The 11,282-nt window shown below is 38.5% G+C and overlaps 2 protein-coding genes across 7 annotated transcripts in view; both read right to left on the bottom strand.

Moving 5' to 3' along the window:
• The window catches only part of LOC107700103 (glycerol kinase-like), a 19,218-nt gene extending 12,298 nt beyond the window's left edge, over positions 1-6,920 (bottom strand). For 3 of the 5 annotated variants that reach the window (XM_016501630.1, XM_016501632.1, XM_016501629.1), the window contains exons 1-4: positions 6,747-6,919; positions 4,478-4,551; positions 3,793-3,899; positions 3,624-3,701 (exon numbers count right to left, since the gene is read on the bottom strand). In XM_016501630.1, coding sequence (XP_016357116.1) covers positions 3,624-3,701; positions 3,793-3,899; positions 4,478-4,551; positions 6,747-6,839 — 352 coding nt within the window. In that variant the 5' untranslated portion in view covers positions 6,840-6,919. Of the gene's footprint in view, positions 1-3,623; positions 3,702-3,792; positions 3,900-4,477; positions 4,552-6,746 lie in introns of all 5 variants that reach the window. The other 2 variants (XM_016501627.1, XM_016501628.1) reach the window with 1 other exon arrangement.
• The window catches only part of LOC107700105 (complex I assembly factor TIMMDC1, mitochondrial-like), an 18,621-nt gene continuing 11,492 nt past the window's right edge, over positions 4,154-11,282 (bottom strand). For both annotated transcript variants that reach the window (XM_016501633.1, XM_016501634.1), the window contains exon 8: positions 4,154-4,166. The gene's annotated coding sequence lies outside the window, so the exon portion shown is untranslated. The remainder of the gene's footprint in view (positions 4,167-11,282) is intronic.

Raw genomic sequence — 11,282 nt, 5'->3', positions numbered from 1 at the left:
TAGAACAAAATAAAAAATAAAAAAGACTGCAAGTGACGTCGCTAGCGGAAGTGCAGGTGTCTGAGAGTGCAAGCCTGAGAATGCACGTCGGAGAGTGCAAGCCTGAGAATGCACGTCTGAGAGTGCAAGCGCCAAGCTGCAGCCAGACCCTTTTGAAAGATACAGGCTCAAACGGATTAAAAACAGCAGAGCATGTAGATGGGGCTGATGGTTCGTAATCCGGTAGTTGGATAGATGGTCTAGTATCTTCAATCTTCTCAAAATATTTAAGAAAATTTTCACAAGTTTGTAAAGAAGCATCAAAACAATCAGAAGCAGGAGGATTAAGGCTGATTTATACTTCTGTGTCGGACCTACGCCGTAGCCTTTACGCCGTAGGCTATGTGTCAGTTTTCATTTATACTTCTGCGTCGTTGTCCGCGTCAACGTGCAGTACACATGCAAACCGCTAGTCAGCAGTGTCCACGGGCATGTTGCTGGTGTAACCCGCAGTACCACGGCAAAAGCCGAAGAGGCTCGTCGGAGAAGCATTATAGCCGTGACTGCGGCAAATAAATATCAAATCATTATTTAAAACTACAAAAAGGAGACAACAACGGAACAGGAGATGATGGCATTCTTTCAATCTGCACAAGGACTTGTACCACGGCAGATCAACATTGTTTGTTGCAGACAACTACTGATGTATAATGCTATGTAGTATAATAAATGATAAGACACTTGTTCTTTGCTTTGTTTTATTTTATATAAGAAGGTGTAACATTAAAATATATTAAAGTGCACATAAACACACAAAACGTCTGCGTAGAATTGACGCGCCGTTAGATTTTTGGAGAGCTGCACGTCAGGCTACGGCGTATGGGTGTGCGTCTATGCGTAAGCTACGGCGTAGGTTCGACGCAGAAGTATAAATCAGCCTTTAATAACAGAATTTAGCGTATTAAACAAAACTCTAGGTTTGTACCGATTTTTTTCAATAACATCAGATAAATAATTTGCCCTTGCCCTATTTAAAAATTTCTGATAATTGGCTAGAGAATCCTTAAAAATCTCATAAGAAATTTGAAGCTTGTCCTTCTTCCATTTGCACTCCGCTTCTCTACAAATCTGTCGGAGGGCACGAGCAGATTCATTTAGCCAAGGCTTTGATTTATGTTTTGTACGCTTAACCTTCAAAGGTACAATAGAATCTAAAATACTGGTACATGTAGAATTAAGCAGAGAAAGTAACTCTTCAGCACATAATTGCGAAGATAAGTTTGCACAATCCAAATTTAGAGGAGAAAAAACATTGTAAGCAGTGCAAAAATCATTAATAGTTTCAGACTTCACTGTACGGAGACAGCGGGCAGCCACACATGGTTTAACAACAGAACAAGGTAGAGAAATTTCAAACACAACAGACTTGTGATCAGAAAAACCAGTATCAGAAATTTCAATATTGCATACAGTAAAACCATGTGATAGAACAAGATCTAGGGTGTGACCATGTTCGTGTGTTGACCCAGTCACAGACTGAATAAGATTAAAAGAGTCAATAAGATTTAAGAATTCTTTAGCCAGAGAGTTTGAAGGACAACAAACATGAATATTAAAATCCCCAAGAATTAGCAGTCTGTCGTACTTTGTCATGATTCCTCCTAAGAATTCAGTAAACTCAAAAATAAAATCCTTATGTAATTTGGGAGGTCGGTAAACCAGCGCACATAGCACAGGATTGATTAAATCAATTTGCAACAATTGCAGTTCAAAACTGGAGTATACATCAGCCGGCAGTCTCTGACAGCCGAAATGTCTTTTAAAAACTGATGCAAGTCCTCCACCTCGACCAGTAGTATTAAAAATTAAGAATTAAAAAATGTACACTCCGGTGGCACAAGTTCCGAAAAAGGGCTGCTATCCCCAGCATTAAGCCAAGTCTCAGTCAGAAATAAAAAGTCCAGACCATGTGAAGTAAAAAAGTCGTTCAATATAAAAGGACTCATTTACTAATGATCTTGAGTTAACCAGAGCCATCCTGACCACAGTCGGGTCACCAGCCAACCGTGATGCATGACATAGCGGCCGAAGATTCATTAGATCCACACCACCTCTGTGCAAACGAGACAAACGTACCTGAGGGGGAATTGAGTGGAAAACAGGTACAACAGGCCGAATCCAGCAGTACAACGGCTCCAGGCAACGCCAAGAAAAGTAGCGATCCTGGACCAACTCATATCGGCGAACAGAGGGGTAGGAATGGGGGACAGCAAAAGATGCCAGGTACGATTTCCATCTGATAAAGTACACCACCTCGCTTTCCACGTCTCCAACATCGTTTTCTCCCGGGAAAAGCACAGGGTAGCTGGCCTAAGCTTTCCAGAATAGTAGACGAAGGCGGAGGAAAACTGCCATTCGATTTCCTTAGATCCTTGTTAATCGATATTTCGACTGCATTTCGAATATCAAAAAGTGTTTGCTTGTCATAGACAAGTATAGTCGAAACATGCTGAAAAATTAGAGATAAAAACAGAACAATAACAAACAGCCAGATAGGTTGAAAACGGCAAGCCAAACGCACCGGTGCCATCGTCACAAAGTCCGGCGCCATCTTCCGCAAATTGAAATTTGCCTATTCTTTTCTGATGTACATGACAAACAGAAGAATTTTTACTCAGCTCTTTTCTATACAGGGTCGCTAAAGTTGAATTACACCATAAAATCAGCCCATGTAACAAAAAGATTATATGAATATAGTGCAGAAGTCATGTGGACTGTCTTTATGGTGCTTTTCTTGTGGTAATATTTGTTCTTTGCTGGAGCTTAAAAGTCCCTGCGCACTAAAAATCCTTTTTTATATTTTATGAAAAAAACTGGGCCACATGGGTTTGAAATGATGACAGATTTATCATTTTTAGGCGAAAGGACCCTTTAACTGGACGCTTCCTTTTAAGCACACACCTGAAAAGGACAAACCCAAAAAACAAATGGCTGCAGTTCATGAACCCTGGACTTTACTCAAAACTTGAATTTGTCTTGTCCAAGAGAGAGAACTAAGGCTGAAAACAACGACACACTTGAGTGAATGCCAAGTCTAAAGATGATAACTCTCCTACTTTGAGTTTAATGAATCAATTTTCTTAGACAAGTGAAATCACCAAAAGGCTACCACAAAAGCCAAGTAACACTCACAACATGCAAACATTCACTCTTTATCTTATGTCTGATATGCTGAAAATGGCTATGATTCTTTTCCATTGCTCATTACACCCAATGAGGAATTACATTGTGTGAAAATTAACATAAATAACATTGAGAAGTAAGATGTAAGCAGCTGAACATTCTTCAAGTGTTAAACAGCGCTGTGCAGGAATTCCTGCTCGGCTTATATGAACAATTTCAATCCCACCTTCTTTGATTTGATTGGCCATTTCAATCATTTTGTCATTGACGAGCACTGTTACACTGCTGCACTGAGCCCGAGCACGCTAAATAGATTAATAATTTTGACTCAAGTGGGCTGACGAAGAATACGTAAGTGTACTATCATTCACATTGTCCAGCGGCCCACTGGGAAAACTCCCAGTGCTCCAGATGGCCAGTCCACCCCTGGGCATATATAATATGAAGGTAATAATGTTTACCTATAGCATTATAAAGTGGTTCTCCTGTTTCCTTGTCCCAAACAAGGGTGGTTTCCCTCTGATTGGTCACACCAATAGCTGCAGACAGATTAAAACATGTGAAGAAATAAAAATAAACAGCCATGAGCACGTAATAGCATGTGAATGGAGAAATAAGTCATCTTGTTACCTTTAATGTTCGAGATGTCAATGTTGAGCTGGGTCAGTTTCTCACAGGTTCTGTCCATGCACTCATACACAGACTGAAGAATCTCTTTTGGATCCTCCTCCACCCAGCTGAGGGAAGACAATAAATCATTTTTAACAGGTTATTATAGTTAACTAAAACCATAAACAATTTAGTGATTTGAAATAAATAAACTTCAAATGAAATAAAATAAGAAATACATCAAAACTTTATTTTATACAATATTTCTCATTTAGTTTAACTTGTTCTACAAAAATAACTCAAACGGAAATTAAAAAAATAAATAAATAAAAAGTATAGACATTAAAAAAAAAACACTAAGAAATGTGACAAAAACACATAAAATGACTACAACTCTAATTAAAACTAAAATGAAAACAGAAAATATAAAACTATAATAGGATCTCAATACTAAAATAACCCTGGTTCTCACTCCAACCAGCCACATGAAACTTGCATGATTCTTAAATATAGCACACTGGGCATAACGCAGCGGACATCTCTGCCATCAATGTGAATGGAAGAAATCCTATTCAGCTCATCCAGAATAACAGTATGAACCAATAGTGAACTTATGATTTGAATCACAAGTTGTACTTTTACTATATTGCATAATCCATTGCCCCATTGAACCAGTGTGTGTCAACACAAAGGACACAATACTCACCCCTCTTTAGGAAAGCTCTGTTTAATCTCAACCTGATGGTGACTGAGAAGCTCTGCTGTTTTTGCATTGAAAACCTACAATTAAAAGAACAAAGAACTTAAGTTACATTTTTTTTTTTTAAGTTTTTGATCATATGAGTGTTCATTTTTGAGAGTTCATTTGAACACAATGAACATTTTTGAGAGTTCATTTTTGATAATATAAGATTCCAATCTGCCCCAGTTCAACGTTCAGTATTAGAAAGACACAAGTCACAGGTATAAAAACTCAATGTTTCAGAAAGAAACACCAAAGTTGTGTTTCTCTGACTTGTACCTGCTGCAATTCAGCGTTGTATTGCAGTGATTTGTCACTGATGTTGAAAACTGGAATTTCCAGCAATTAAATTACAAATGCATTAAAGGGGTCATATGATGCTGCTAAAAAGAACATTATTTTGTGTATTTGGAGTAATGCAATGTGTTTAAGCAGTTTAATGTTCAAAAAACACATTTTGCTCTGATTGGCCAGCTATCCAGTGCGTTGTGATTGGCCGAATACCTCAAGCGTGTGATGGAAATGTTATGCCCCTTACCATATTGTGATGCCGTCTCCCGGCACGGCGAGACAAAACCAGTAAAGCCCATTATAAACTTGCGTTTGAATCATCAGTGGCAAATTCTTTAAATATGAAAACTTACTTACAGGCTGTGAGTCAGAAGCACCAGACTGTCCTTGCAAAGTTGGAATTGCCCAACTTTATAGAAACAGACATCGGCATTGTAGGCTACTCTCTCAGGAAACAGTCCTCGTCCTCCATAAAATGCGCTGCACACATCTGAATATTTGGGTTGAACTGTTCTGGAACAGTGTTGCAAATACAACTTAACCACTGATTTGTAGTTGTGTCCTCTTTTGGAAGACCAAACAAAGTAGTTTCACTTTCACAACGAAACACACAGCACCTTCACGACATGGCGGCGGCGGCAGCAACAATACTACAGCGAGAATCAAAGTTACGCCTTCTTTCTTTGCGTGAACATTTGGGTGGCATTATGCAAATCTTCCCACATAGTGAGGTAGATATGTGGGGGCGTGTTAGAACAAGCCGTTTTAGGTAGGCGTGGTTGACTCTTAACTTTTATAAAGAATATCTCTTTGGATTTGAGACTTTAGTCTTTGCAACTTTACAGATCTTCTTTATGCACCAAGAGCTTGTAACACTCCAAAGAGAAAGGAAAAATTTAAATCGCATCATATGACCGCTTTAATCACAGTGTTTGACCTCAATGTGAGCTTTTCTGTTGAGTAATGTTCTGGCCACAACATTTTAACAATATGAGTAATGTTTCTTTGTCAGGCCCTGGAATTACAAGCTCACCCTCTTTAAACACAAACCCCTTCCTATTGGACACACACAGAAAAGATATTGAATTGCATTGTCCACTTTTAGTGCCACAACCTTGTCAGATCTAACACTTACAGCCCACAATAGCCAACAGCAACATTTCTAACAGAGCACCATAAGCAGGGTTTCTGCATGTAAACTTACGACTTTCTTAAGAAGATTTAAGGAACACAATGAGTTCCAACAGATCTCCACTACTTTTTAAATCATTTTACAAAAAAAAAAAAAAACCTTAAGGTTTGAATAGCTCTGATGCCAAATACTAGAATATAGAAATAACTTTACTGTACATTCTGATCACATTACAAAAAAAAAAAAAAGTGATGTTCTTGATTAGTATTTCCTTCTTGTTTAGTTTGTGGAATGGCGAATTAAAACTTTTTTAGACCAGCAGAAATCCGCACAAGACACGAATGGAATCAAAACACCCAAGTTACACCTCAGACAGTATCTCATAGACTTTTTGGAGAAACTCATTTAAAAAGTTTGGATGTTCACACAAAACATCATGATTACAGCGGTCATCATTGTGGGAATTAAAGTGTTTTAAACAAACATTTGAACTTTGTAAAGCTGCTCAAATCCAAACATTGTGTAACTGGGTAAAACGAAGATTATTAGCAAGATGAATTTCACAGATTCTGAGACACAAGCACTGAACAAACATAAAACTAACTAGAAGGATTGGCATTGTGCTAATGAGCAGATTCAGAAACTAGACGCAATCCACGTGGGTAACTGGCAAGACAGAAATCCAGCTGAACCGGCTCCGAAACATTTACACGCGTTGGCAAGGGCACGGAGGTCTCTCCAATCTTTGTCTGTATGCGAGCCACTTGAGCTCCACCACAACACGATGACAGTCCTCAGGATGCGACTTACCAGAAAGCGCGTGGAACTCGTGCCTTGGTCGATAGCGGCTACAAGGGGGCCCAGCATGATCCTGTTCGACGATGCAGCCATTGTACCGTTCATTGAATCAGTGAGGGACCACAGCAGCCAGAAATTTAAGACTGGACGGACGCTGGCTGGCGTGACGTCTGCGAGTACGCGCCGCGGCACGTGATGACGTAAACACACGCCCCATTGCAGTAGGAGGGTTTGCCTATTAATAAACATCAATTTGGCATACACTATTTTCCGAAGGTATCACACGCTGGAATCTAAACTTTGGAGTTTAAACTTTTTATTATAGAGAAATGTAATAAAGTTTGTAATAAAACTGTACAGATGCAATAAATTACGTAATGTGACATAAGCAGCTTCACAACTCCTTGTTCAAGCTCTTGTTCTGTCCAGAATGGACTATTGCAATGCTCTCTTGGCAGGTCTTCCCACCAGTTCTATCAAACCTTTACAATTAATCCAGAACGCGGCAGCAAGATTACTGCGTGGTTGACTCTTAACTTTTATAAAGAATATCTCTTTGGATTTGAGACTTTAGTCTTTGCAACTTTACAGATCTTCTTTATGCACCAAGAGCTTGTAACACTCCAAAGAGAAAGGAAAAATTTAAATCGCATCATATGACCGCTTTAATCACAGTGTTTGACCTCAATGTGAGCTTTTCTGTTGAGTAATGTTCTGGCCACAACATTTTAACAATATGAGTAATGTTTCTTTGTCAGGCCCTGGAATTACAAGCTCACCCTCTTTAAACACAAACCCCTTCCTATTGGACACACACAGAAAAGATATTGAATTGCATTGTCCACTTTTAGTGCCACAACCTTGTCAGATCTAACACTTACAGCCCACAATAGCCAACAGCAACATTTCTAACAGAGCACCATAAGCAGGGTTTCTGCATGTAAACTTACGACTTTCTTAAGAAGATTTAAGGAACACAATGAGTTCCAACAGATCTCCACTACTTTTTAAATCATTTTACAAAAAAAAAAAAAAACCTTAAGGTTTGAATAGCTCTGATGCCAAATACTAGAATATAGAAATAACTTTACTGTACATTCTGATCACATTACAAAAAAAAAAAAAAGTGATGTTCTTGATTAGTATTTCCTTCTTGTTTAGTTTGTGGAATGGCGAATTAAAACTTTTTTAGACCAGCAGAAATCCGCACAAGACACGAATGGAATCAAAACACCCAAGTTACACCTCAGACAGTATCTCATAGACTTTTTGGAGAAACTCATTTAAAAAGTTTGGATGTTCACACAAAACATCATGATTACAGCGGTCATCATTGTGGGAATTAAAGTGTTTTAAACAAACATTTGAACTTTGTAAAGCTGCTCAAATCCAAACATTGTGTAACTGGGTAAAACGAAGATTATTAGCAAGATGAATTTCACAGATTCTGAGACACAAGCACTGAACAAACATAAAACTAACTAGAAGGATTGGCATTAGCAGATTCAGCAGATTCAGAAACTAGACGCAATCCACGTGGGTAACTGGCAAGACAGAAATCCAGCTGAGAAACATTTAAAACATTTACACGCGTTGGCAAGGGCACGGAGGTCTCTCCAATCTTTGTCTGTATGCGAGCCACTTGAGCTCCACCACAACACGATGACAGTCCTCAGGATGCGACTTACCAGAAAGCGCGTGGAACTCGTGCCTTGGTCGATAGCGGCTACAAGGGGGCCCAGCATGATCCTGTTCGACGATGCAGCCATTGTACCGTTCATTGAATCAGTGAGGGACCACAGCAGCCAGAAATTTAAGACTGGACGGACGCTGGCTGGCGTGACGTCTGCGAGTACGCGCCGCGGCACGTGATGACGTAAACACACGCCCCATTGCAGTAGGAGGGTTTGCCTATTAATAAACATCAATTTGGCATACACTATTTTCCGAAGGTATCACACGCTGGAATCTAAACTTTGGAGTTTAAACTTTTTATTATAGAGAAATGTAATAAAGTTTGTAATAAAACTGTACAGATGCAATAAATTACGTAATGTGACATAAGCAGCTTCACAACTCCTTGTTCAAGCTCTTGTTCTGTCCAGAATGGACTATTGCGATGCTCTCTTGGCAGGTCTTCCAGCCAGTTCTATCAAACATTTACAATTAATCCAGAACGCAGCAGCAAGATTAATTTTAAGGAGCCGATTTGCACTGGCTACCAGTAGCTGCTCGCATAAAATTCAAGGCATTGATGTTTGCCTACAAAACCACCACTGGCTCTGCACCCCTTTACCTAAATTCATTACTTCATGACTTGCTACTTCCATCCCAAAGAGGCACAAAATCACTTTCACGGACTTTTAAATTAAATGTTCTCTCCTGGTGGAATTACCGGTGTAGCAGTCGATTCTGTTCCCCCTCGGGTTGCCAGGTCTGTGTAATAAACCCGACCAAACAGTTAATCAAACATTGCCCCAAAGTAGCCCAATTCCGCGGAAAAAAAGAATGTGGATTTGGCAACACTGCAGCATGCAAATACACCAAAACACAACTGGATGTACGGAAAGCAAAAAGGGACAAATGTCTTGCGACACTGCCGCATAGTAAAATGATTCTCACACTCCAGTTAATGTTCTGTGATTTTTTTATTAATCTTGCAATTGTTCCTTTGTTTTTGTCTTATGTCCGAGTTGTTGCTGTTTAATTTTGCATATGCAAATTAGTGTAATCTGTCCGTGCTGACGTCCAAACTCAGGGCATAGGCTGTTACTGTTTCCATATAGAGCAACAATACATTTTAATTAATATTCTATTTGATTAATCTGTTTACCTTCTTACTGATACAGTGGAATATATTTAATCTGAACACTTATACAAACGTTTTTTTTTTCACACAAGAAAGCCTTGCATACAAGATGCAAGTGTGGAACATAATATTGTAATTGTAATCTCAGAGTGCACCAAATAAATCAATCGATCAATCATTCAAAATAGCTCAGTTATAAATAAGGGAGATGACCACAAAATGTTGTCACCTGAATGACTGTTCTTGTTGGCATATGAAAGCAATGGATCCAAACCTATATGAGGAAATTCTACATTACAAAACTCGAGGTGTTTATCCGTTTGTCATAAAAAAGAGCAGAGATATTTCATTTGCAGATGTTCCTCCAGTTTCCAAGTTGATGGTAAGCAAACTACTTTAAGTGATAACTCCTCTACACTGACACGTTTTCTCATAGTAAAGTGAGGTATAGTGATACACCAAGCCATGATAATGACAAAAAGTCAATGCTTGTCAAGAAACTATACTTAACTGACTTGAAGCAACAAGCACATTGACAATAACCTGTTTTACAAAATCAGTTTAAATGGGCCTATTCCTTCAACTGGACCTTTAGACCCTCATTGCAGGTTATTTGTTTAGATTTTAACAATAATGCTATTTCAATAGATGGCAATCTTTATCACATGTCCTCAAAAAAACAATGTAAAGTTAAGAAGAAAACTTTTTGCTGGACAAAAAGAGGCCAGCCAATTTTTATTTTAGAATTAGAACATTGTGGATCCGAAAAAAACCAAGCTTGCCATTTTAGCTAGATTCTACTGGCCTGGAATGGGGGTGGACATTGATAAATGGGTAAACAGGCAACTACATTTTTTCCTTTTCAACATTGCTGTGAGGCATATAAACTGATTATGTTATGGAATGCATTTCTCATGTGCATATTTCTGAACATCAGGTTTTGCAGTGTGCCCAGTGCCAGTTTAGCAAACTGTCCATCAAGCATGAACCCAAGTACATCCCAGTATGTGTATGAAAGCTTGTTGTCCACAGATGTGCATGGGTTTTGAGATAGGGAAGTCATGAGGTTACAAAATGTAAATGTATTAATGTTGCTATTTTAATTTTAAGGTGGACAAGCCTCTGGAACAGCTGGGCATGGATTTATTGTGAAAAGTCACCAGGACCAACAATGGAAATGAGTACATTTGTGGTTGACTATTACACAAAATAGCCTATGCTATTCTGAATAAATCTGAAGCATTTGTCTCTCACCGCATTCATTTCTTTTACAGGTTTGGGGCACCAAAGATAATTCTTACTGACCAAGGCACAGAGTCTGTTCACCAGGTTTGTAGTTTATTGAATAAAGGAAAGAAAAAAAAATCAGTATCCATGAAAATGTTCATGTGTGCATAGGGTTCTGATTTGTACACAACATTTATGGTTCATTGTATATTTATTTTAATGTATGTTTTGCGCACACCACACACAAGGATTTTTAAGCTTTCAGTGCACACATAAATACAACAACAGCAAGGCATATAATAAAAAAAATAAAAATAAATTAGCATAAATGAATAAGTATAAGACAGTATAAAACAGAATAGCAAAAGACTTAAAGGGGTCATATGATGCGATTTCAATTTTTCCTTTCTCTTTGGAGTGTTACAAGCTCTTGGTGCATAATGAAGATCTGTAAAGTTGCAAAGACTAAAGTCTCAAATCCAAAGAGATATTCTTTATAAAAGTTAAGAGTC

Source organism: Sinocyclocheilus anshuiensis, unplaced genomic scaffold, assembly GCF_001515605.1.
Source record: "Sinocyclocheilus anshuiensis isolate Anshui unplaced genomic scaffold, SAMN03320099.WGS_v1.1 scaffold1444, whole genome shotgun sequence".
NCBI classification, from domain to species: Eukaryota; Metazoa; Chordata; class Actinopteri; order Cypriniformes; family Cyprinidae; genus Sinocyclocheilus; species Sinocyclocheilus anshuiensis.
The sequence above is the reverse complement of the archived record's forward strand: the minus strand, read 5'-3'. Positions and strand labels throughout refer to the sequence as shown.